This window comes from Carcharodon carcharias, chromosome 8 (assembly GCF_017639515.1).
Source record: "Carcharodon carcharias isolate sCarCar2 chromosome 8, sCarCar2.pri, whole genome shotgun sequence".
In the NCBI taxonomy this organism is placed as follows: Eukaryota; Metazoa; Chordata; class Chondrichthyes; order Lamniformes; family Lamnidae; genus Carcharodon; species Carcharodon carcharias.
Window position 1 is genome coordinate 138,350,726 of NC_054474.1, and position 27,448 is coordinate 138,378,173.

General features: G+C 40.3%; 1 protein-coding gene across 4 annotated transcripts in view; it reads left to right on the forward strand.

Moving 5' to 3' along the window:
• Positions 1-231: 231 nt before the first annotated feature.
• Positions 232-27,448, forward strand: part of tnc (tenascin C) — a 108,793-nt gene continuing 81,576 nt past the window's right edge. For all 4 annotated transcript variants that reach the window (XM_041194096.1, XM_041194097.1, XM_041194098.1 and 1 more), the window contains exons 1-5: positions 232-708; positions 1,034-2,536; positions 7,314-7,577; positions 10,064-10,179; positions 15,838-15,991. In XM_041194096.1, the coding sequence (XP_041050030.1) occupies positions 240-708; positions 1,034-2,536; positions 7,314-7,577; positions 10,064-10,179; positions 15,838-15,991 (2,506 nt within the window). In that variant the 5' untranslated portion in view covers positions 232-239. The remainder of the gene's footprint in view (positions 709-1,033; positions 2,537-7,313; positions 7,578-10,063; positions 10,180-15,837; positions 15,992-27,448) is intronic.

Consider the following 27,448-nt stretch of genomic DNA (forward strand, 5'->3'; position numbering starts at 1 on the left):
TTTAGTTGCTTTAACATGTTTGCAAATGCAATCGTTAATTTTTGCTCCAAATGCATGAAGGTTTATGAAATGTCATGTCAGTTTGTGAAGAGAAATGGGGCCCTTTCACATTTTTCTTCTTGATTTCTTACAGATAAATTAAGCTGAAAAGGAACCCAAGGCTTTCACGTTTTATTGCTCTGTTGAACATCGGTAAAGAAAATTGACTGCACTAAATAGGAAGATCAAAAACCACCAAAATGGGGCTTAAGTGGCACATTTTAGTTTGTTTTGTGACAGCTATTCTGGTGGAACAAACCCATGAGGGACTTATCAAGAAAGTTATTAGGCAGAAGAGAGACATTTTACAGCCAAAAGAAGAAAATATCACTTTACCAGTTGGAACACAACCTATCAACTTCAACCATGTCTACAACATCAATGTTCCTCTTGGTTCTCTCTGTTCAGTGGACTTGGAGTCTCCTGATGGTATTGTGAGACCCAAAGCTGACTCTAGTGACCAACACATAGAGCACACTGTTGATGGTGAAAATCAAATTGTCTTCACTCATCGAATCAATATCCCACGTCAGGCCTGCGGCTGTGCAGCAGGTCCAGATATCCGTGACTTGCTCAACAGGTTGGAGGTGCTGGAAGGTCACGTATCATTATTACGCGATCAGTGCGCTAATGGAGTTTGCTGTGGAAATGGTGCACAGCAAGGAATAGGTATGGAAGTAGCAGCTATATGCAATAGTTAAATAATTGTGGGTGCATACATCACCAATGTAAACTGAGAACTGTCATATCTATATATATATATATATATAAAATATATAGACTTTTTTTTATATATATAATTTATACACAACTTGTGTTACCAGAAGGTATATACTTAACTTCATGTTGTTGAGTAAATTATTACAATATCTTTGGCATTTGACAGCACATATAACTGTGATGTCCAAGCAATTAATGTCTTTAAAGCGGTTCAGTCTTAGTTGCCTACTCTCTACAAATCATGTCTTACTGTACACTAACATTTTTTGCATAGGTCGTGTTGACGTAAAACCTTTTTGTGGTGCACATGGAAACTACAGCACAGATACCTGTGGCTGTTTATGTAACCCAGGCTGGAAAGGAGCAAATTGCACAGAACCTGACTGCCCAGAAAACTGCAATGAAAGAGGTACCTGCATTAATGGCAAGTGCTTGTGTGAAGAAGGTTTCACCGGTGAAGACTGTAGCATTGAAGTATCCTGCCCTAACGACTGCAGTGATCAAGGCAGGTGTATAAATGGAGTCTGCCAATGCTTTAGTGGTTACACAGGAGAAGACTGTGGTCAGGAGTTGTGTCAATTTGACTGTGGTGAATATGGAACCTGTATCAATGGAGTTTGTGTCTGTGATGAAAGTCATACAGGTGAAGACTGCAGGATAAAGCTCTGTCCCAACAACTGCAGTGGCCAAGGTATTTGTATTAATGGACTTTGTGTCTGTGATGAAGGTTTAACTGGAGAAGACTGTACGGATCTGGCCTGTCTTAACAACTGTTATAATCGTGGCCGCTGCGTGGATGGAGAGTGTATCTGTGATGAAGGTTTCACAGATCAGGACTGTTCAGAAATTATTTGCCCCAATGACTGCTATGACCGTGGGCGTTGTGTTGAAGGGGTATGTTACTGCGATGAAGGTTTCACTGGTGAAGATTGCGGAGAACTTGTCTGTGTGAACAACTGCAGTAACAATGGCCTCTGTGTCAATGGGCAGTGTGTCTGCAATGAAGGCTACACAGGTGAAGACTGTAGTGAATGGGCTTGCCTGGACAATTGCAACAATCGTGGAGTCTGTGTCGATGGAGTGTGCATCTGTAATGAAGGCTTCACTGGAGAAAGCTGTGGTGAATTGGCCTGTCCAAACAATTGTAATAATCATGGGCACTGTGACGATGGACGTTGTATCTGTGATGAAGGCTTCACAGGGGAAGACTGCAGTGAGCTCCTTTGTCCGAGCAATTGCAATAATGTGGGTAGCTGCGTCAACGGACGGTGTATCTGTGACTTTGGCTTCACCGGAGATGACTGTGGTGAATTAGCTTGCCCAAACAACTGCAACAACCGAGGCAGCTGTGTCAGTGGTCAGTGTATCTGTGAGGAGAGCTATTCAGGAGAAGACTGCAGTGAGCTGATTTGCCCTAATGATTGCTCTGACCGTGGACAATGTGTCAATGGCCAATGCATCTGTGAAGAAGGTTTCACGGGGGAAGACTGTGGTCAGCTGGCCTGCCCAAACAACTGTAATAACCGTGGCCGCTGTGTCAATGGTCAATGTGTCTGTGATGATGATTTTACTGGCGAGGACTGCAATGAACTGGCCTGTCCTAACAACTGCAATAACCGTGGCCGCTGTGTCAATGGTCAATGTATCTGTGACCCAAATTACAGTGGCCTAGATTGTGCAGATTTGGCCTGTCCCAATAACTGCAACAATCGTGGGCAATGCATTGATGGTCGATGTGTTTGTGATGAAGGCTACATAAAAGAAGACTGCTCTGAGGGTAAGTGATACCAGTTTTTGTTTCCACTTGGTTTGCCGTAGACAAGTATCTATTTCATTCAAGATCTATCTTCTTTATTAGCTTTTATTGCATTGCAGAAATTCATAATAGTATCTCCTAACAGGAATGTTGGGCAGTAACTCAATGCATTCAACTGTATCTAGCTGTGTATTATTTACAATACAAAAGGGATATGAATTATATTTTACATGTCTTTCTAACAATTTGATTTTGCTTTGGTTTCATAATGTAATTTTTAAAATCTGAAATTAAACTGTAAGATCTTTATTCATTCCCAATCTATTTTGTTACAGCTTGCTTTTAGATATTTTAGTGCTTAAAATGCATAAAAGGAAGTATGTAGGAAGTACTGGTGTATATATCTTTAAATAAATGATCCTGTGGTGAAAAACACTTAGGTAAGCAATTGATCTGCTCACTGTCTGGTTTTGAAATTTGAAAAAAAACACTTCCGTGTGAATCCAAGAGATTTTTTCCATATGCTTGATAGACCATGCCAAAAACTCTGTAGTTCATAACTACAAGTTATACACAATGGAATGAAACAAGACCTTAATCGTTTATTGTCCACCCCAATTAATTTGCTGAGATAGTCAACAACTGACAAAGTAGTAGCAATGTTTATTTTCTGCAGTCTCCTTGTCTGGTATGTCCAGAGCTTCCTGATTTTAAATAAATAAATAAATAGGATAATTATCATTTCTTCCATTCCTCCAACATGACGCATTGATTCTCCATTCTTTTTGGTCAAAAATATTTATCGTAACAAAAGCAAAATTCTACGGATGCTGGAAATCTGAAATAAAAACAGAAAATGCTGGAAAAACTCAGCAGGTCTGGCAGCATCTGTAGAGAGAGAGAAACAGAGTCAGCGTTTCCAAATGACTCTTCTGCAGAACTGGAAAGAGGTAGAAATGTGATGGGCTTTATGTTGTTGAGAAAGGAGGGTGGGGGCAGGTGGAGCAAAATAGAAGGTCAGGGATAGGGAGAAGGCAGGGGAGATTAAATAACAAAGATGACATGGAACACAAGACAAAGGGAGTGGTAATGATAGTATTAAAGGCTAAAGTATTGGTTCAAAGTAGGTGTTAATAGCAGAACAAAGGTCAGCACTGTCTGAAAGTAAAATAGCAGAATGTGTTAATAACAGAAAAAGGATCAGCACTGTCTGAAAGCAAAGCATAAGAACAAGATACAATTGCAGGAAAAAAAAATTCAAAATGGAGGGCAAAGTTCATGGTCTGAAGTTGTTTTTAAACTATTTATTCCCTTTTGTACCTTTTTCTCCTTTTGTAGCCTTATTCCTCTTTACCCATGACTGCTGTTCTCTATCAGTTCAGTAAATACGCTTTATAGATTGTTTTTTCTCCACATTCTTCCCTAAGATGGAATGTTCCATCTATGACTAGTTCTAATGAGTTTCCTCATAGTCAAGGAGAGTTCTAGGGCTGGATTTTCATCCTCAAAGTAGCTAGCGGGAGCCAGGAAAATACCTGGCTTGATTTCCACCCCCCCCCCACCCCCACCCCCCAACCACCCCGCCTTGGGATAAAGTGCCTGCAAGAATCTGATTTTCATTGTGGGGGAGTTGCCTTGAACCATGATTCTTTGAAAAGCTGGCCCAACTCCATGAAAACCAGCACATGCCTATCTCCGCAATGGAGTCAGCAGATCAGAGGCACAGGATCCCGCACCCTTAAAAGGCACATCTGAAAATCAGAGACCCCAGGAATGGGGTCAGGAATCTTGGAATCAGGTCCTGACCGCCATTTCTAAAAGGCTTCCAAGTCATCCCAACTCAGTGAAAATCCAGCCTCTAATGCCAACCAAAACTATGAAATAAACCCCTGGTTTAAGAAAAATGAAGTATTATGGCCTGCATTTGGAACAATCTGGTGAGTCTTAGATACGTCTTTTTCGAATTGGTAAAGCAATCTAAAGGCAACAGTTATATTCTCTGGAATGTTATCGATCATATTTGAAATATTACTCTCAGAATGTGGGGAATTAAAACTTGGAATCTGGCCATCAGCCTGACAGATCAGTTACAATCTACTGTACCATGAACCATACCCTAAGTGTTTCACCTCTTGAGGGAAATTAAACACTCCCTAATCTCAAAGTAGTTCAGCAATACATGCTCCCAACCTCTTATTTCGATTCCCAATTTTAATCAACTGATTTCCAAAGCACGTCAGAGTCTTTATTGCTATAACCCTCAATCCTTGTCTTAACCAGATTTCTATTTGATTATTTTCAAAGGAATTAATCAACATAGATTTTGCCTAGAATCTTTTCTGTATATTCGCCACTGTGTGAACATTGAATTCCTTATTGGTCTTCATGCTATTTTTGCATCTTTGCAAACACCCTTCATCTCCACCATCCCATCGGCCCAACTCCCTCCAGCCAGTTCTACATTCACACAGAGTTAAAACAAAAATTTGCTCAAATCGATAATGTCCACACCTTTTATGGATTATGTCACCAGCTTCTCCAGTCTTGTTCATTCTCATCTTCTGAGAGTCACTTCACAATCAGGGGCAGAAAATGTGACCTTTGTCATTCTTCTTTGAACCTTTTCCATACATTAGCATCAAAACTATACGGAACGTGTTGCTATGATCTGGAATGCACTGCATGAAAGGATGGTGGAAGCAGATTTAATTGTGGTATTCAAAACAGAATTGGACATATACTTGAAAGGAAAAATTTGCAGAGCCATAGGCGAAAGAGCAGGGATGTGAGACTAATTGGATAGCACCGAAAAGGTCCTGTTCAGCCAAGATGGGTTGAAAAGCTGTGTCTGTGTTGTGATTCTATGATTTTATAACAATACGCTGAAGGCCTCACTGATAATCAACACAAAGTTACAATATTTGTTTGAATGTATATGTTAAGAGCATGTTGTCCTAAAAAAAACAGGAGCTAATTTCATTTTAATGGAGAGACCTACTTGTAAACAACTTAAGTAACATACCCTTAAATAATGTATTTAACCCATTTGAAATCCATGCTTATTTTAAAATTATCTTCAATTAATTAAAATAAAAAACATGTCCAGTATATGGCACTGTAACATTTGAATATACTATGCAGTGAAACCTGCTCACAGAGGATCCAGATAGTTATGAGAAAAGACAAGTGTAATTTTATTGATCAAAAAATAAATGTGGGAAAGGCCTATCAATAATCCTCCTGAAAATAAGCAGGAAGTAATATACCAACAATGTCAAAAGAAAGTCAGCAACAAACTTTGTGGTGATAGTGTAATATTTTAAATTTGTTGCTGACCACACCTTTAGAAGAAAATGCTATTCATTGACTTTGTTGATAGACACCTTACTCTGACTTGACACTTCTGGATCCACTCTCTATATAAGGCACTGGAGGTGGGTTCTACCAGCAGTTTGCAGAAGTATAATCTGGTATATTAAATCACAGAATATGGGTTTCTTCCCAGATGGAAATAAATGATCTAACAAAAGTAACTGGAAAGAAAGCAAAAATTGATATGACTGTCCTCCTTGCCTCTCATGTATTAGTTAACTGTGATGGTAAGGATTTCCCAGAGACTCGCCCAATCATCCTTGAGTGGCCATACTTCTCATGACTCAGAACTGTATTCTTAAATTATTTAGCCTGGATTAACACTGCACACTGGAATTTCCATAGGATTTCCACTCCGTCTTCTGGGGTGATTACATTTCAAAGAGTACTTACTTCATTGACAGTAAAACACTTTGGGGGCGACCTAAGGTTATGGAAGGAGCTATATAAATACAAGTCTGTCTTTCTTTCTTGTTAATCTGGAATGTGGACAATATCACATGCTGGGCCTGACCTGACTATTCCACACACTTCTGACCAGTCTCCTACATTCTATCCTCTTTAAACCTGAGATCATCTAAAACTCTGCTGTCTGTGTCCGACCTTGCACCAAATCATCTTCAACCATCATCTTGGTGCTCACTGATCTACACAAGCTCCCAGTTAAGCAATACCTCAATTATAAAATTTGTATCCCTGTTGTCAAATCCATCCGAGGTCTCACCCTTCTATATTTTCCTCCAATTCCATAACCCTTGAAGATATCTGTGCTCCTCTAATTCTGGCCACTTAAACACCCCTAATTTTAATAACTCCACCATTGTTCACCATGCCTTCAGCTGTCTGGGCCCTAAGCTCTAGAATTCCTTCCCAAACCTCTCTGCCTCTTTACATTGCTTCCTTCCTTTAAGTTATTCCTTAAGACGTGTGCCTGTGAACAAACTTTTGATCATTTGTCCTAATATTTTCTTATGTGGCTTGATACCATATTTTGTTTTATAATGCTTCTGTGAAGTACCTATAGAAGTGCTATACAAATACAAGTTGTAATTACTTGTAGATAAATAATCAAATTTATTTAAACTTGGACATATTTACTAAAACAAACATATAACAAGATACTATACTATAGAGGGTTACAATACACTGTGCTATGTTGGTTTTTACCACTCATTTCATATTATACTGTTGGCTCTTTTTTACTCCCTCCCTCTTCCTTTACGTACCCTTGCCTCATCCTTATAATGTCTAATTTCTAGTCTTTTCAACAGTGGTATTGCATTCCATTAGGGGCACTGGGCCTTTGCCCAAATTTCTCAGTTTAGAAATTTTGCTTGAAGACAGGATTGTAACCAGTGTTATACTTTATTTACTTCAGTACTTTTTGTGTTCAAAACTTTACCACATATTTTGTTTCTTCCTGCAGTTTCACCCCCTAAAAACCTAAAGGTGACTGAGGTGAATCCTAAAACTGTGGACCTAGAGTGGTATAATGAAGTCCGAGTAAACGAATACCTTATCACCTATGCCCCAACTACTCCTGGTGGTCTACAAATGGAAATAAGAGTACCCGGAGACCAAATGTCATCCACTATCCAAGGACTAGAGCCGGGGGTTGAATATTTAATCAACGTTTATGCTATCCTTAACAACCAGAAAAGCATTCCTGTCAGTGCCAGGATAGCAACACGTGAGTATCGCCAGTCTCTGTAAGAATGTTAATTTGCATATTTGAGCCTGTGAACAGCAAACTTATCCATCTGTCATTTGTTAATAATGTTGGTGCAAAAGGCACTTTAATAAGCTTCTATTAACATGAGAACAGTGCTAGTTGTTAATTGGGAAAAAGCAAATTTACATCCCAGGGTCAAAAGTAATGAGGCAATAAAAGTCCCTGAAAAAATAATATATTTGACAAGCACAATTATTTTCAATTAAAAAGTGGCTTCAGCATTTGAGCTTCAGAAGGAACATGGCCTGATATTGGGAATATGCATATTTAAAACTATGGTATAATATTTATCTGTTATAAAGAAGCATAAATCAATCCACGCTTAGCTATCCACCTGTCAAAAATCAAGCTTTTAGGTGTTTTTGTTTGGAGACTTGAAGCAAAATTATAGATCATTCAACTATAGATAGAAAAGAAGTTACTGTTGTCAATAGCAACAAGAAGACTTACCCCTAACACCTGGGAAAATGAGCAGGAAACTATCATTGGTGATGAAGGCACCAATCTGCTTATGTCAAATTTCTATCTCTTCCACTTTAATGGAAGCATTAACCCATTCATTTTACGTTAAAATTACTAACACCACCATTAAAGTAGAGGGATGGTAAGAGTCCATTAGCTGTTTGCCCATTGCTGACAATTTCTATTCTGTAATACCTCCAATTGTGATCAGTTTGTTTGATGCAACAGGTTAACATTTTGATGAATTACTGGATATTAACTTGTCAACAAATGTTAATGGAATGAAGCAATATGCTACAGGTGGAACTTCCAGCAAAAAAAAAATCGACAAACTGTCACACCTGAAATGTGTTGCATTGATTCCAATTCAATGATAAACAAGAAATAGGAATTACTTCACTGGTCTAGCTGCAAAGAACTAAATTGAAAAGTTGTGCATTAAAGTATCTAAACTACATAATCTGGATGACTTCACAATTACTTTTTTGTTGCCACTTCCAATTTAGCATCCAAAACAGTGACAGTAGACATAGAGCATCAATAATGCAGCTTCACTCACAGTGATGTTTGCTTAGAATGAAAAATAGTCAAGCATTGTCTTTTTGCAGCCATTCACTATCAAAGGACTGTGTTATTTTGTAAAATAACAGGTCATTTTTTAAAAGGTTTTAAGTTGCATTAGTAATCAAATAGCAATTATATATTTGCCTCAGAGAACTCATTGGGAGTTCAGGTCTCATACACATTTATTCTGACCTTTCCGGTGTATGGTTTTCATCTTCTGTGCTTTTAAATGTATTGCCCAATTAGTAGTGTTTCATTTTGATGTGTGTGAATGAGCCTGATCCGAAATTCCAATTAGATTGGTAATAGATCGAAAGAAAGCTCACTAAGGTGATTGTAAAAGCATCTTCTTTCAACTACAGGTCAATCAGCCTTTTCTGTCATAAAAAATTAATTGCCAGAAAACTGAACAGAAATGCAGAAACCATAAAGATTACATATTTTCCAGTTAGTTCTGTTTCATTATGACCCATCATTCATCAGCAGGTAGTGTTGACCCTTAATCAGGGACATTGGTAGTGAATGCGGCTCACTGATGTCATGAAGCACAGGTTCAAGAAAATGAAATATTTCTCATTTTTAAAGTTAAATTAGCTGAAGGTTATAGGAAATTCTTGTTTGGAAGACTGGTGAAAAATTGCACAAAAGGTTGCACATGCGACCTTGAGAATATGAGAATGGCTTCAACTTTTCCACTTCAGGCATTCTAAGTTCTTTCTGTAACCTTGGGTCTACATTTTACTGTTGCTGCCACCAGCTGCAGGCTGTATTTGTACATCATGGTATTAATCTTTTTGCATTGATCTCTTGTGATGGATATACCCTGTGAATTATTTTTTTATGTGATCTCGGCAAGAATAAAAGTGAATCAAAACTGTAATATAGAAACAATTCATACTGGAATTATTCATTAGATTGATATCAAAATCAATGTAAGACGATAGCAATCAGCAGCAAATATTTCAAGTGAATGATTTTCAAGTCTGGTTGTTTGAGTAAAGCCACTCTCAGATTAAATATTTAAGAGTTACATTTTAACATGTGCCTTACCTTTCGGGCAAATTCCCTAACATTGCATATACTAATAACTTACATGAAAGAGAAATAGAAATCATGTCCTTATTCTTAGCCTTTAAAGTAAATTGAACATGTATTCCTGCAATGCTTCCTAAAATGTTGATTTTTGCTGAATGAATAGCTTGTTCCAAATTGGTAGTCTTATCAATTTTGCTCCAATGAGCCACTTTACCAACCTCAAAACAGGCCATTTTGCAACATCTATGCCTACTTAAACCACATTAAAATTAAAGACTATTGCTTGAAGCTAGTTCTGCTCTCAACCTATAATTGGTCTAATAGAAATGATCTATTTTATGTGAAGTTCCAGCTTTCTAAAATTAATCCCTCCTGCCCTGCAGATCTACCCACGCCAGATGGTTTAAGATTCAAGTCTATTCGTGAGACCACCGTGAATGTGGAGTGGGAACCTTTGGACATTGCGTTTGATGGTTGGGAGCTCATTTTCAAAGCCCCAGTAAGTCGAATGTCTATGGCTGCCACCACGTTATTGATTTCTTTTAACATGGGCCAAATTTATTGATCAATTCTGGTGCCAATATTTTCAATCCGTTGATAATCGTATACTTTAATTTTCCAATTTTTTTTTTTAATTTCATGTGAAACAAGATCCTGGATCATTTCTTGTGATCTACAGTAACTGTGAATCGTATGTTTCTTCCTTGGTATGGAATTAAAATCGAAGAAGCGTCTCCCTTTGTTATATTGACTTCAGAATCAAGTCATATTATGTGGGATCATCTATTCCTGTGTGTCTTTTATATGTGATGTTATCTTTGTAGCTGTTCCCCCTAAAAGTATTTCTAAAGGTTACCTTCATCTCAATAAAGTCAGTGGGCTGGATTTTCGGCCCCCAATGAGGTTGGGAGTAGAGGCAGACGAGTTAAAAATAGCCACACTGGCCAGCTCCATTCCACCTCCGGGCGGAAGTGAATTTGGGCGGAAGTGAATTCAGGGGGAAGCAGAGCTACCCACCCGCATGAGGTAGGTGGAGCCATCACAGCTCATTTGGAGACATTTAAGGCCAATGAAAGGGGGCTGGGTGGAATTTTCCAGTCAACATCCAGGCTCCCGCAAGCATCAGGGGTTGTTCTATCGGTGGCAGGCTGGGGCGCCAGCATTCCAGGCAGTGGGCCCATCGTTTGAAATCTTCAAGACCCATCTTGAGATTATTTCCATTTATAAGTTTTAATTTTCAGGTCCTCCATTTCAGCAGGTCATGGTTGGTTTAACTAGCGCTACCCCTATAAACATTAACGGATATGGATATTATCCTTGATGCTTATGCAACTAAAGCACTTGCAGAAGAGGCTCTCTTTTTTCTTTTCAAGAGATGTGGATGTTTATTGCCCATCACTAATTGCCCTTGAGAAAGTGGTGGTGAGCCGCCTTCTTAAACTGTTGCAGTCCATGTGGTGTAGGTACACCCATAGTGCTGTTAGGAAGGGAGTTCCAGGATTTTGACACAGCGACAGCGAAGGAACGGTGGCAATATAGTTCCAAGTCAAGTTGGTGTGTGACTTGGAGGGGAACTTGCTGATGATGGCGTTTTCATGCACCTGCTGCCCTCGTCCTTCTAGGTGGCGGAGTTTGCAGGTTTAGAAGGTGATGTTGAAACAGCCTCGGGGAGTTGCTGCAGTACATCTTGTATATTGTACACACTGCTACCACTGTGTGTCCGTGGTGGAGGGAGTGAATGTTTAGGTTGGTCAATGGGGTGCCAATCAAGCAGGCGGCTTTGTTCTGAATGATATCAAGCTTCTTGTGTGTTGTTGGAGAAGCACTCATTCAGGCAAGTGGAGAGTATTCCATCACACCCCTGACTTCTGCTTTGTAGCTGATGAACAGGCTTTGCGCAGTCAGAAGGTGAGTTACTCGCTGCCGAATTCCCAGCTTCTGACTTGCCTTTGTAGCCACAGTATTCATAAGATCATAAGAAATAGGAATGGAGTAGACCATTCAGTCAATCAATTCTGCTCCATCATTCGATGCGATCATGGCTGATCTGATTCTGGCCTTAACTCCACTTTCCTGCCTGCCCCCTATAATCTTTGACTCCACAGTAACTCAAAGATTTGCCTAACTCATCCATGCATATATTTAATGACCCAGCCTCCATTGATTTCTAGGATAGAGAATTCCAAAGACTAACAACCTTCTTAGAGAAGAAATTCCTCATCTCCAACTAAAATGGGAGAACCCTTATTTTTTAACCATGCCTCTAGTCCTAGATTCCACCACAAGAGGAAACATCCTTTCAGCATCTACGCTGTCAAGCCCCCTCAGAACCTTATCTGTTTCAATAACAACGTCTCTCATTCTTCTGAACTCCAATGAGTATAGGCCCAACTTGCTAAACCTTTCCTCATAATACAACCCTTTCATTCCAGGAATCAATCTAGAAACCTTCTCTGAACTGCTTCCAATCCAAGTATATCCCTGCTTAAGGAAGGAGACCAGAATTGCACACAGCACTCCAGGTGTGCTCTCACAATGCCCTGCACAGGAGTAGCAAGACTTCCCTACTTTCATACTTCATCCCCCTTGTAATAAAGGCAAACATTCCATTCGCCTCCCTAATCACTTGCTGTACCTGCATGTTAACTTTTTGTGATTCATATATAAAGGCACGCAGATCCCTTTGTACTGCAGCATTCTTCAGCCTCTCTCCATTTAAATAACATTCTGCTTTTCTATTCTTCCTGCTAAAGTGGACAACCTCACAATTTCCCGCATTATGGCCAGCCAGCGTGAAGCACGCGCTGAAAAGCTCAGCGCTGCTGGGGTGGGGGCGGGAGGAGGGCGGGTCAACGCAGGTGCAGGCGAGCGCTGAGAGGAAGCTCCTTGAAGGCAGGGAGCTGCAGACCCAAAAACCATGAAATAAAGTTTTGAAAATCAGAAAAAAAATGTCGACGCATCGCAATCAGGCACCTGAACATATAGATGATAAAAATGTCCACAGATTTTTATTTTTATTTTATTCAATAACAGAAATTTCATCCACCTTGGATGAGGTTTGACGAAAAATGCCAAGTCCGCCTGGCTGGTTCACCCGTCCGCCGCTCGTAAAGTTGGACCGGCCACAAAAATCGGAGACAAGTATGCCATTAATGGACTTAATTGCCCTCTTAATTGTCAGCGGGCCCGCTTCCGACTTTTGCAGGAGCCCACCGAGCGAAATATCGAATGAGCACGGGATGACATTGGGACGCTCAACCGACGTCTTCTCGCGCTATTTTACACCCGATCAGGTCGGGCACGTGCCCGCCTACAAGGCGTAAAATTCTGCCCCTGGTGAATTAAGGGAGCACTCCCTTTAAAGTCACAACGAGTGACATTTTTCCCCCAGGAGTGGGTACATAATCTAGAAACAGTCCTGACCTCTGTTTTCCACCCAGAAGGGAAAATCCAATCCAGTGAGGCAGCCCGGGCTATGTTGCCTCCACTGACCCTGATATTATCAATGGGAATTATTTTTTTGATTTACCAGCAAGCATGCCTGAAAAATGTGTAAGAGCAAACCAGCCTCCACCCCCATTCCTCAGCTCTTTTCCTCCTTCATCCAAAATAGATACCATGTTATCATTAAGGTGCGGAATTTTCTTTCATGTCAATCCTCTCATATCACTGTCATGTTTATTTATTAATTTGTAGCGCAGACAGCTGTAAAATCTTTGTACATCTGTTCCTGAAATATGCATGACTAACACATTTTCGGCTGTTACATGTTGTAACAAATGACTGTTACAAGAGATTTTCTTTCATCAAATCCAGTAAGCCACAGCTAACATGATGATACACCAGAAAATGGTGTCAGATATTTGGATTGAGTAAATAAAGAGAAATTGTTTCCAATAGCTGGAAGGCTGATAACCAGGGGGCACCGATTTAAGATGATTGGCCATGAATCAGAACTAAAACATATAAGATCCTGAGGGGACTTGACAGGGTCGATGCTGAGAGGATGTTTCCCCTAGTGCGAAAGACTAGAACTGGGGCACAATTTAAAAATTGTCTCCCAATTAAGACAGAGACGAGGAGAATTATTTTCACTCTGAGAGACCTGAGTCGGTAAAACATTCTTCCCCAGAGGCAGTGGAGGCAGGGTCATTGAATATTTTTAAGGCTGAATTACATATATTCTTGATTGACAAGGAAGTCTCAGGATAGGGTGGGGGATGGTGAGTAGGAAAATGGAGTCGAGGTCACAAGCAGGTCAGCCATGATCTTGTTGAAAAGCCAAGCATGCTCAAATGGCTGAATGGCCTTCTCTTGCTCCTAATCGATATGTATGTTCATATTGAGGAAAAGCTTTATTAAGCAACAATTGGATTTGGAATTCACTGTCTGATAGGATGGTGAAAACGATTAAGTAGTAGTCTTCAAAAAGGAATTGGATAAGTACTTGAAGAAAATAGATTGAAGGGATATGGGAAGAAGCAGAATATGCTAACTGTATTGGTCTTTGAAAAAGGCAGTGTAGATGAAACAAATGGCCTCCTTTTCTGTGCTGCACTATGCTATGACTGGGATTTGGGAAGATAAAAAGCAAAAAGAGCCAAATGTCTGGGATTCAGAAATATAAATAAATGAAAGATGCTGAAAACATGCAGAAGTAGCTCCAATAGTGTCTGAAATGTGAAAAGACAGTTTGGGGCAAAGACCCAACAACAGGCTTGGGGTAAATTTGACTCATTTTTATAATTTTAATCAATTTTAAAACGTCTTTCACATTGTTTCCTTAAACTGAAGAATGGTATGTGCAAAGAAATAAAGTTTAATTCGAAATGCATGTCCGTCGGTCTGCTTGTTTTAAGACCATGTTTTATTTTGACCTTTGGATTTTAAGATTAAAGTAATAGGCCAGAAAAAACTGAAGAATTAATGACCCTTAACTCTAAGGCTCCCAACTGTTCCACATAGCAACAATGATGTATTGACATCCATAACCAAGCTCTATAAAAAAAAATGTAATGTTCAGTCCAGCAATGGAATAAGATTGATAGGAGTGGTAACCCATATGGAGTTAAAAGAAATAAAACAGAACATACTGGAAACATTCAGCAGGCCAAGCAGCTTCTGTGGTGAGGAACAGAGTTATGTTTCAGGTTGATACTTCTCATCAAAACTGGAAGAAATTAGAGATTCAACAATTTATAAGCAAGTACAGAGCCAGGGAGAAAAGGGACAGGGATGGTCGGATTGCAGGGGTGCGGGGACAGGAGAAAGGAACAAAAGGGAGGTCTGTGATATTGCTAAGGGTAGTTCTGAGGGATGATGGTGCAAGGCAAAAAAAGCAGACACTCGGATCTACAAAGAATGAAAGGCTGGATCCGGAGGAGGTGTAACTGGGTAGAGCAGAACCATTACCAGCATCATCTGACTGAGAAAACGGGTACAGTGCTTCTGAGTGCATTGTTGCACTGAGTGTGAAGGCTGGAAGATGTAAAGTGCCTAACCAAAAGATGAGACGCTATTCATAGGGCTTGTATCGAGCTTCATTGAAACAGTGCAGGAAGCGGGGGAGAGAAATGTCAGAGTGCAAATAGAATAGAGAATTAAGTAGAGACTTAGAGGGTCCCGGTTGCAGCTAAATTCAGATTTAAAAATGAAAATGAAAAGGAAACAAATAAAAAGGTCGAATAGCGTCATGTTTTTCAAAATCTCTCATGGCATTGGCACTGCAATTTGGACTCTAACTTGCCATTTGTCTCCTTTGGGCTATGAAGATGATAGTCATATTACTAAATACTCCATGCCAAACAGTGGCTGGTGGTAATGCTAGATTATTGTTTGGTATTCTTAATAATGCTACCTAAATTATAATCTGGACTCGATGACAAATCCCTTTCTTAACAATAACATATCTCTGAAGTATGGGATTTCAGCCATCAGCTTCACATAGATACTCTTGTTGCCCATTCATTACAAGGCAGCCTTATCAAACACAATTAGTTGACATCGTTGCACTGGATGGCATCAGAAAATGCCATGCGTCTACCCACATGTCTGGGGCAAAATCTGAAATAATGAACCAAAGAAATGTAACTCTCACACATCGCTTTTATGTCTCTTTGCATTTCTTACCAAATTTGAAATATTCTTTCGGTTGCAGAAAGAAGAAAACGGAGAGATTTCCACCAGCCTGAAACAACCAGAAGTATCATTTGTGCAGACTGGCCTGGCTCCGGGACAAGAGTATGAAGTCAGCCTTCGTGTTGTGAAAAATAAAACCCACGGCCCAGAAATTAAGAAAATACTGACAACAAGTGAGTAAATTCAAATGTGTTACTTTATCCCTCTGCTTGATTGTATTCCAGCTTGTGCAACCATCAATTTGAGTCAGTGCAAGAATTAAGTTCATATCACATACTGAGCTGATTAAAGTAGACTTTAAGTGAATTATCTCTAAAAGGTCCCTTTCCTTGACTGATGATGTCACATGGTAAGACCATAGGAAATAGGAGCAAGAATAGGCTATAAAGCCTATCGATCCTGCTCTACCATCCAGTAAGGTCATGGCTAATCTTCTACCACAACTCCACTTTCACATCTTATCCTCATCTCCCTTGATTTCCTTCATGTTCAAAAATCTATCAATCTCAGGCTCAAATATATAAGGGGGAAATGGTGGCATAGTGGTAATGTCACTGGACTAATAATCCAGAGTCCCAGGTTAATGCCCAGGGGACGTGGGTTCAAATCTCACCATGGCAGCTGGTCGAATTTAAATTCAATTTTAAAAATCTGGATTTGAATGTTAGTCTCAGTCATGGTGACCATGAAATATCATTGATTGTCATAAAAACCCATCTCGTTTACCAATGGCCTTTTAGGGAAGGAAACCTGCCATCCTCGCCTGCTCTGGCCTACATGTGACTCCAGATGTGGTTGACTCTTTAAATGTCCTCTGAAATGGCCTAGCAAGCCACTCAGTTCAAGGGCAATTGGGGATAGTCAACAAATGCTGGCCTTGCCGGCGACACCCAGATCTCATGACAGAATAAAGAAAAAGAAACTCCATGACTGAGCATCCACAGCTCTCTGGAGTAGAGGGTTCCAAAGATATACAAGCCTCTGAGTGAAGAGATTTCTCCTCATCCCAGCCCTAATTGGTAGACTCCTTATTTTGAGATCAAGACCCCACAGTTCTAGACTCTCCAGCCAGGGGAAACAGCGTTTCATCATTTGCCCTGTCAAGCCATCTAGGAATGTTATTTGTTTCAATGACATCACCTCTCATTTTTCTAAACTCCAGAGAATACAGCTCTATTTTACTCAATCCCTCCTCAGAGGACAATCCTCTCATTTCAGGAATTAATCTTGAGAACCTTTGTTGCACTCCCTCTAAGGCAAATATATTCTTCCTTAGACAGCAGGACCAAAATAGTACACAGTGCTGCAGCTGTGGTGTCACTGAAGTCCTATAAAATTGCATTCAAATACATATGCAAGAGTTTGTAAGCTATTTTCAACAGGTTATAAATATTTGATATCTTAATAAAATCTCTTTGTTAAAAATAACTTAATAAAAAAGGATTTTGACCACTCATTGCAATGCATTGATACTCTTAACAGCCCAGGAAACCATGCTTTACCTAGAGTTCTGGCGCTCAGCAGAGGTGCTGCTTTATGTGTTTCAGAATCTCCATTTATAAGCCAATCGCAGAATATTGCTAAATCTGGGATTCAGCATCTGACACTTTCCTTTACTTTCGTGAGTTGAAACAAGGAATGCTATCTTAGCATCTGTAGAAGAAATTAAAATAAATAAATAAAACATTAAAGCTCTCCTATCCTTCGCCTCCATTTGGTAGATGTAGGGCCGACTATTCCACGGAATGACAATCACCATCAGATTGCCACTCCGCTCCTTTTAAATAACCTTGGTCTAGAGCTACACATTTCCTGCCCGGAATTCCAACTCGGGCCTGCTGAGTGCGGTGTGGTTGCTCCTGGAACAGCCCCCTTTTTATGGCGTTAGACAGGACAGAAAGTAAATGTGTAAGGTAAGTGGCTACATTGGGTCGAGAAGGGTGGTTCAGGTGTGTTCTGGGGGGTTGAGGTGTATAGTCGGGGGGGGCAGGGTCTGTTGGGGGATGGGAAGTTGGGGAGTGATCGGGTGGTTGGGGGTGGTTGGGAGGTTGAGGAGGCTAGCCGGGGAGCACAGGCAGGTGTTTGAGGATCACTCATATAGTTACTCAGGAGTTTCAACTGGTTTTAATCCTTCTAACTTCTCCTGGTTAACTATTCTGTTAAGAGAGTCGGAGCCATCCGAAGTCCCCAACTTTAAATCAAAGTTTTGGAGAGTTCTAGACACAGGGTAATTGCTCAACAGATGTTGAAACTTCCCGGGCAATTCCTGTGCACTCCTAGTGTGCAGTCTTCCTAAGGGTCCCCCAGCGCATCTTCCAGGGTACGTAGGTACCTCCGAGGTATAGCCCTTGGGGAACGGAAGATTAGGGCCATAGATCACTTAACTCACCTTCCTCAATTTTCTCCAATTCTTACTGGCCTCTGCTTCAACTTTACTCATGGTTTTCTTGACACTCTTCTTGGCTGGTTACAGCTCCTCAGTCGGCATCACATTCATTGAGGTGAATTACTCGATGTAAATCTGCAAAATGCTGAAGTGGGTTCACCCTAACGCATCTCTCCCACAGCTGTGCGCATTGTGAACTCCTTTGTGAACAATATTTTCAAGCATATTGCTGGTGAAGCTTTACACTGGCTCTTCACAATCATCACCTGCAGAGAGGTCCAGACCGCCACGCGCCTGCTGCTGCTGTCCCGGAGATCTGGCCAGGCACGTCCTTTTACAAGGGACTTGGAATGCACTGCCTGGAAGTGTGGTGGAGGCAGGTTCAATTGAGGTATTCAAGAGGGCAGTGGATTATTATTTAAATAGAAACAATGTGCAGGGTTACAGGGAAAAGGCAGTAGATCGGTACAAAGTTAAAATGCTCAGAGAGCTGGTGCAGGCACAATGAGCCGAATGGCCTCCTTCTACACCGTAACAATTCTGTGAGTCCGTGACTATAAGCTGTGACCAAGTTCACCAGTTCCAAGTAAAAGTCCACTTTGTATTGAAAAAAATCTACCCTAGCCTCTTATATCAGGGAAGTATTTAGCCTTGACTTAGCAACTGCCCAGGACGATATGAACGAAATCGAAAAATCATATATGAATCTACAGGGGCAGAATTCAGTCCTGTCATTCCATATTGCAGCTTGGTAGAGACTGGTCCTTGTGCAAGATTATGGCCTGAACAAAAAATGATCAAGAAACGTCTGGTGGGGGAAACGAGAGTGGGATATCAGGGTAGGGGGCCACGTTCTAGCCCACATGGCTGCTGTCTGTGCATGGTTTAAAAAAATGAAAGCATCTGAATCTTCAAATTGGCCAGGGCAGCTGGAGAAATGGAACCCGGGATAAGGTTGGGAAGTGTTTGTGTAGTTAAAATTTCTTTGCTGCGGAATAGATTTTCTTCAAGACTTCTATTTTTTTCAATCAAACAAAACATTTTCCATGCTGCTGACCCTGTTCCCAATAGGCTGGAGAGTTTTCAGCTTTACACAGCTCCCAAAACCACACATCCCTGTGAAAGTTTCCAGATCTTGGAAGGCGAGGCTCTTGAGGAGCTGCTTATGTATCTAAATGCGCCCAATTAAAGGTGTGAGAAACTTCACCTTCCTACCTTCCCACCACTCTCCTTCCACCCTCTCAAAAATCGGCAGGAATGGAGGCAGTGTGCCATGACGCAAATGTTGGTGCCATTTATTTTCTGTCACGCACCTCTATTCCGATCCAATTCCAGCAGTGAAAATCCGGCCTCAGAAACTGTTGTCAGTTTCACCAGGTGCAGAGTTTTGCCCCTGTCGGGCGAGCTCGGCGGGGGTGGGCGGGGCTGATCGGGAAGCTGACCGCCCGCTGCGATCGGGGCCGGACCATGATTTCACGTTGACCGGACAATTAAGGCTCACTCAGCGTGAACCACAAGCATCAGTGCTCAGTGCTGCCTGTGTAGAGTAGGGGCGGGTGGGGTGTGAGGAGCGCGAGTGGGGCAAACATGAACTTCATGCATGCTTGAAAATCTCCCTGAGCCACACAGCTGCCTCAGTGAGATGAACAATTTTCAAAAGAAATAACAAAGGTTTGTAAAACTTATAAAACATATCTCCTCGTGTGACTCCACCACATGAGTAAGGACATATTACAAATTAAATTTAAAAAAATTTATTTCACTTTTATTTGATGTTGGAAACCTCATCCCGCCTCTGGATGAGGTTTCCAAAAAAAGTGCAAAGGCCGCTTGGCCTTTTCGCCTGCCCGTCTACCGTTAGGTTAGATGGGCAGCGAAAAATTTCTTTCAAGTGCCCTGTCAGTGGCCTTAACAGATCTTTTAATTGCCAGTGGGCACACTGCCGATTCTCGCGCTCACCCACCGACTGGAACATCACGCGACTGCGCATTGATGTCAGGACGCTCACCCAACGTCAACGCACGTCATTTTATGTTCAAGCAGGTCGGGCACGTGCCCGCCTGCTGAGGTAAAAATTCTGCCCCAGGTAACGATGATGAATTCTGACAGCTTCACCATCATTGCAACTGCAAAATCCAGGCAAGCAAAAGGTCCTGGATACCTAATGTCACCACATCTGGCCATAAATGAAATTCTAAACAATGCAGTAATCACCCTTAAATGTAACAGCAAGCACCCATTTCATAGTTATAAATTTATAATTTCATACCTCATAAAAGTGCACCACCAGGAATAGTAGATTCTGATAATTCAAGTAATCTGCCAATATATTTATTTTATTTGCTGTGAAAATTGAACAACTGGCACAGCTGACACAATGGATATGGAAATTGTCCAATCATTGATTTTCAATTCCGTTCTGGGAATGTTACAATATTTTAGTGCAAATTCTGCTTCAACTGGAACGGTTTCCCAACGTGGCTGTTTTCACAGGGCCTGTGGAGTGTAATCATTTTACAGGACTGTAAATCATGCGCACACACACAACCACACCAAATGAATCTTCCCAGTGCTGGATAGTAAAAACTGGCAGACTGATAGATTTAATTAGGAAAGAATGAGCTAATGGCCACCTGTCAGTTGTAATAAAGTGGTGATGTGGAAGAATGTTGGAACATTCAAAAATCTGTACAGTATATGCCTGGCCTTGTTCTACAACTCAGTTTATACCTGACCAGCATAATATTCAGCATAATACTTATAGAGGCTTTACACCAAGAGATCACTGAAGTGCACGCTCCCAGATGTTTTGCTTTAATTTTTTGGATTCAAGGTATAATTAACTTTACAGCAACTGTAAACCATTAATGCTATCCTTTTCTATGCATTAAATTCAAGATTTGATCACCGTTATTACTGTGAATTTCAACTTTTGTAAGCATGCACATCATGCTACATATGATACAGTTTTAAAAATGAGAGGACGAAGGGACATTATAATTATCATTGTAAGCTTTTAAGTTCAAGCATACAGGGTTAATTTCAAAAGGTTGCTTCAAATCGTGCACCACCTTTTAGGAACCATGGGGCTTGGTTTGAAAGCAAATTACTGACCTAAATGACTAATGACAATTCTTCACAAAAGTAATTGCCAGGCCTTTTATTAAAAAGTAAAATGCCTGAAAGGTAAAATCTGCCAAAAATTTGTCTTTCTTTCTTTGTCAAATGTATGTTGTTTCCTCTATTTTCAAAGAGGTTGAAGTCAGTGAGGCAACACTGCAGGCCAGGCTTAGCCTTTTCTGACTGAAAAGGAGGAGGCATCTAGGACGTGATTTTAGAGAGATATGTGAGACTGTTGTGGGGAGGAGAAAGTAAATCTGTCTTTATTATATTAAGAGCATACGACAAGGAGACACGGTAAAAAGGCATATTTATGACTCACCTCGTGAAATTCTTCTTCATGTACAGAGCAATCAACTTGTGGAAGAGATTTCCAAATTGAGCGGTGGAAACCTAAAACTCTAAATGGAAGAATTAATCTGGGCTGAATGGCCTTCCTCACTGTAATTACCCTGTGACCTTGTAAATTGAAATGATTCGGAAAGGAGCTAGCAATATATATCTGGCAATGGAAGTTACAGTGTAAATCCATTCAGGATTTTCAACATTTAAGCTTTAGCTCATGAAGCATCTTTTGTGGATTGGTATGCTTACCAGGTGATAATTAAACTGAAGCAGTCCTTGCACATATTTAAAAGTATAGTTGCCTTTTCTGTCATTATCTTGTTTTAATGAAGTGGAAATTATCAAAAACATATTTTAAAACTCACAAGCTTTTAACGAAATACAATAATGGTAAACTGTAGATGTGATGGCTTTGGGCTTTACAAAAATATGCACACAGGCACATACACCGATGCAAAAGCACACACTCACAGGCACACAGCATGTATGCACAGGATCACAAACAAAGATACACATACACATTTACAGACACACACACGCACAGGCACACCCTCATACACACATACACACAAACACACACACAGGCACAAATCCAGGGCATAAAATAATGAGACTGAAAGATAACAGCCATTAAACAGCTGAACTCCTGCCATCATCTAGCTGGTGGAGATACTGCAGCCTTAATGGAAATGCTGATAATAAATTTGAAAACTTTGGCATTTATTTGTGTGATAAAAGCAAAATACTGCGGATGCTGGAAATCTGAAATAAAAACAGAAAATGCTGAAAATACTCAGCAGGTCTATGGAGATGCATCTGTGAAAAGATAACAGAGTTAATACTTCAAGTCCATTTGATTCTTCTTCAGAGTTGGACTCTTCTTCAGAGCAGATGTCGGCTCTGAACAAGAGTCATACAGACTCGAAACATTAACTCTGTTTCACTCTCCACAGCTGCACTGCCACAGACTTGCTGAGTTTTTCCAGCATTTTCTGTTTTTATTTATTTGTGTGACCCTGGAAATATTATTTACGAGATATTGCGTGGAGGGGAGAATTTTACATTCTAGTGAATCAGCATTGAATCACCTTGGACCAAAACTTGCTGGAATGGGGCATCCCACAACATACGCCATTAACTGTTAAGTTAGACTTTACCCTGCACAATTCAACTTAACAACTTTTGCACCCTTGATAATGGCAGAGGTAACAGGGCATCAGGGGCCTTAGTGAATGCAGGACTGATGGTTTAGCTTCTTTATCAATAAGATTAAAGGATTGGGAAATAAACAGAAGGACTGACAAGGGAGGTGAATTAGAGTGGATAAATTCAATATCAAATGAGACATAGAAAAAGAAATAATGAGAGTGAAACAAAGGTTAGATTGAAAGAGAGAGAGAGAAAAAGAGAAAATAGAGACAGAAAGGAAAAGAAAGAAAAAAATAAATTCAATGTTTTTGAAGTCTGAACAACGATTCACTACTTGAAGGAATAAGACTCAACAGTTTGAATTGCCCACTTTCCGGGCCAGAGAAGATGATTGACAGTAATTAACAATTATCACATGGGTTAATTGATATTTAAGCTATTAATCACTAAACATAAGTTTCAGTGGCAAGTTTAATGGTCAATTAACATGAAAATCCAGCAAGTACTGAAAAATAATGCTAAGAGTGAGGTGCATATGTGTGAATCAAACAGTGGAACAACATAAGTCAAACAACATGTTCTGGAGATTTCAACTCAGTGTATCTTTTAATGTCCTAAATATGATGTCTGATTTGTATGTCATCCACATGCTGTTATTTTTCAGCATGTTGCAACCTGTTGTGTTACTACCATAAGACATAGGAGCAGAGGTAGGCCACTCGGCCCATAGAGTCTGCTCCGCCATTCAATGAGATCATGGCTGATCTGATAATCCTCAACTCCATTTTCCTGACTTTTCCCCATAACCCTTGATTTCCCTTACAGATTAAAAATCTGTCTATCTCAGCCTTGAATATACTTAATGACCCAGCCTCTACAGCCCTCTGTGGTAAAGAATTCCACAGATTGACTACCCTCTGAGAGAAGAAATTCCTCCTCATCTCTATTTTAAATGGGTGCCCCAATACTCTGAGATTATGCCCTCTGGTCCTAGACACTACCACAAGGGGAAACAACCTCTCGGCATCTACCCTGTCAAGCCCTCTAAGAAGCTTATATGTTTCAAAAAGGTAGCCTGTCATTCTTCCAAACTCCAGTGAGTACAGGCCCAACCTACTCAACCTCTCCACATAAGAAAATCCCTCCATACCCAGGATCAACCTGGTGAACCTTATTTGGACTGCCTCCAATGCCAGTATATCTTTCCTCAGGTACAGGGACCAAAATTGTTCACAGTATTCTAGGTGTGGTGTAACTGGTGCCTTGTATAGTTTTATCAAGACTTCCCTATTTTTATACACCATTCCCTTTGAAATAAAGGCCAACATTCCATTTGCCTTCCCTAGTATCTGTTGAACTTGTATTTTGGCTTTTTGGGATCCATGCACAAGGATTCCCAAATCCTTCTGTGCTGCAACCTTCTGCAGTCTTTCTCCATTTAAATAATATTCAGCTCCTCTATTCTTCCTGCCAAAGTGCATAATCTCACATTAGATTCCATCTGCCAAGTTTCTGCCCACTCACTTAACCTGTCTATATCCCTCTGTAGACTCCTTGTGTCATCCTCGCCACTTGTCTTCCCACCTATTTTTGTGTCATCCACAAACCTGGTGATAGTACATTCACTTCCCTCATCTAAGTCATTAATATATATTGTAAATAATTGAGGACCCAACACTGATCCCTGTGACACTCCACTAGTTACAGGTTGTCATCCTGAAAATGCTCCCCTTATCTCAAATCTCTGTCTTCTATTAGTTAGCCAATCTTCTATCCATGCTAATATACTACCCCCAACACCATGGGCTCTTATTAAGCAGTCTTATGTTCGGTACCTTACTGAATGCCTCTTGGAAATCCAAATATATTATACCTAGCGGGTCCCCTTTATCCCGCTTGTTACCACCTCAAAGAATTCTAATAAATGTGTTAGGCATGATTTCCCCTTCATGAAGCCACGTTGACTCTGCTTGATTATATTATGTATTTCTAAATGCTCTGCTAGTACACCCTTTATAACAGATTCCAACATTTTCCCAATGTTAAGCTAACTGGTCTGTTTTTTGTCTCCCTCCCTTTTTGAATAAGGGTGTTACATTGGCCGTTCTCCAATCCTCCAGGACTTTTCCAGAATCTAAGGATTCTTGGAAGATTACCAGCCTTACTACTATATCTGTAGCTACTTCCTTTAATATCCTAGGATGCAACCCATCAGGTCCGGGGAACTCATCGACCTTTAGCCCCATTAGTTTCCCTAGTACTTTTTCTCTATTGATAGTTATTGTATTTATTTCCTCCCCCTCTTTTGCCCCTTGATTACTTAGGCCAGGATTTTTCAGTCATTGTGCGGGGGTGGGCCTGACATGCTGACGCGTAAAATGACGTACAATGATGCTGGGCATGCATCCTGACATCATTGCGATGTTTCGTTCGGCGGGCGTATGCCGGAGTTGCCTGCGCGCCTGCCGATGATTGATAGGCCTATTAAGGCCACTAACAAATTAATTAATGTCAAATTAACACTGCCTGTCCCACCTTATGGTTGGCGGGCAGGTGAAAAGACCAAGCAGCCTTTACATTTTTTTAGGAAACCTCATTCACAAACGTGATGAGGTTTCCTAAAACTTTTATGAATTAAATAAAAAGCTTTCCTGAAAAGTAAAAACATATCACATTTCATGTGATACAGTCACATGAGGGGTCATATTCCATTAAATGTTTATTGGCCCACCAGCGTAAAATAGCGGCACGGAACCAAACGCGGCCAGCGTCGGCTCCGCAGACATCTCCATCCACTCCTGCCGAGCCTGCCCAGTGTGGGAAAAATTCAGGCCTTAGTATTTTTGGAATGCTCCTAGTATCTTCTACTGTGAAGACTGATGCATAGTATTTATTCAACTCCTCTGTCATTTCCTGGTTCCCCATTATTATTTCCCCAGTCTTATTCCCCAAGGGGCCTATGTTTACTTTGGCCTCTCTCTTCCTTTTTATATATTTAAAGAAACTCTTCTTGTCCATTTTTATATTACTTGCTAGTTTACTCTCAAAGTTTATTTTCTCCCTTGTTGGTTTATAAAACTTTCAAAATCCTCTGGTTTAACACTAATATTTGCCACATTGTAGGTATTTTTCTTTCGGTTTGATACTATCCTTAACTTCCTTGGTTAACCTTGGTTGGTTTATCCCCTTCCTTGAATCCTTCCTCCTCACTGGGATATATCTTTGTTGAGAGTCATGAGCTATTTTCTTAAACATCTACCATTGTTCATCAACCGTCTTTTCTGCTAAACTCCTTTCCCAGTCCACTGCAGCCAACTCTGCCCTCATTCCTTTGTAATTACCCTTATTTAAGTTTAGCACAGTTGTTTCTGAACTAGGTTTCTCACTCTCAAACTGAATGTTAAATTCTACCATATTGTGGTCACTGTTTCCTAGGAGATCCTTTACTCTGAGATCATTTATTAAACCTGCCTGATTACACATTACCAGATCCAAAATAGCCTTATCCCTGGTTGGATTCACAACATATTGTTCTAGGAAACTGTCCTGAATACACTCTATGAATTCTTGCTCATGTCTACTTCTGCCAATTTGATTTTCCCAACCTACATAAAGATTAAAGTCACCCATGATTAATGTACTGCCTTTTTTACATGCCCTCATGATTTATTCTCTGTCCTACAGTATAGCTACTGTCAGGGGGCCTATAGACTACTCCTACCAGTGTCTTCTTTCCATTGTTATTTCTTACTTCCACCCATATGGATTCTACATCTTCCGAACCAAGATCCTTTCTTGCTATCATGCTTATTCCATCTCATTACTCACATAGCTACCCCAGCACCCCTTACTTTCTGCCTGTCCTTTCGAAAAGTCACATACCCCTGAATATTTAGTTCCCAGCTTTGATCTCCTTGAAACCATGTCTCCGTAATGGCTATAAGACCATACCCATAAACCTCTATTTGTACCGCACAGACCTGTTACTAGTGATAATTTTTGTGAAATAATGCAGGAAGGTATAGACCCTGTACTTTATAAATGCATATGTTTTACTAGAATTGCTTAAGCTATAATTGACACAGAATATTTGTTGCATTTCGATAGCACAGAGACATCTTTTACCATTTGTCACCAGTCTAAAAAAATGGGTTCCATGATAATCAGATATGACACTTTTGAAAAGAAGTATCTTCTAGTGGATAAGGGTTAAAATCAGCCATTGGTTAAATAAAGCTTTGAATTGGAATATTAGTCCCCAATTGATCCCTGACAATTTGTATTTTTATATAATCTGCACAATTCTGTTTGCTTGAAATTGAACTTTAAATGTCTAACTTGGTCTGTTCAGATGAAATTCTTTTGCTCATTATTTGAAGAGATGATAGCTAGTTTCAAATAACAAAACAGAAGAATTCCAAAAAAAATTGTTAACTGCTTATATGTTGGTATTCAAAGTGCCTAATTTCAAGGCATTTATTCTTAAATTTCTCTGTGGGAATTGACTGGAAATGCTCCAAGCTGAAAATCAATGTTCAGCTTATTTTAATTAGGAAAACAGGGCATAAATTCCTTAACATCCCAAACTTGCTAGTCTGGAGTGGAGAAGCAAGGGACTGAAATAAGTTTG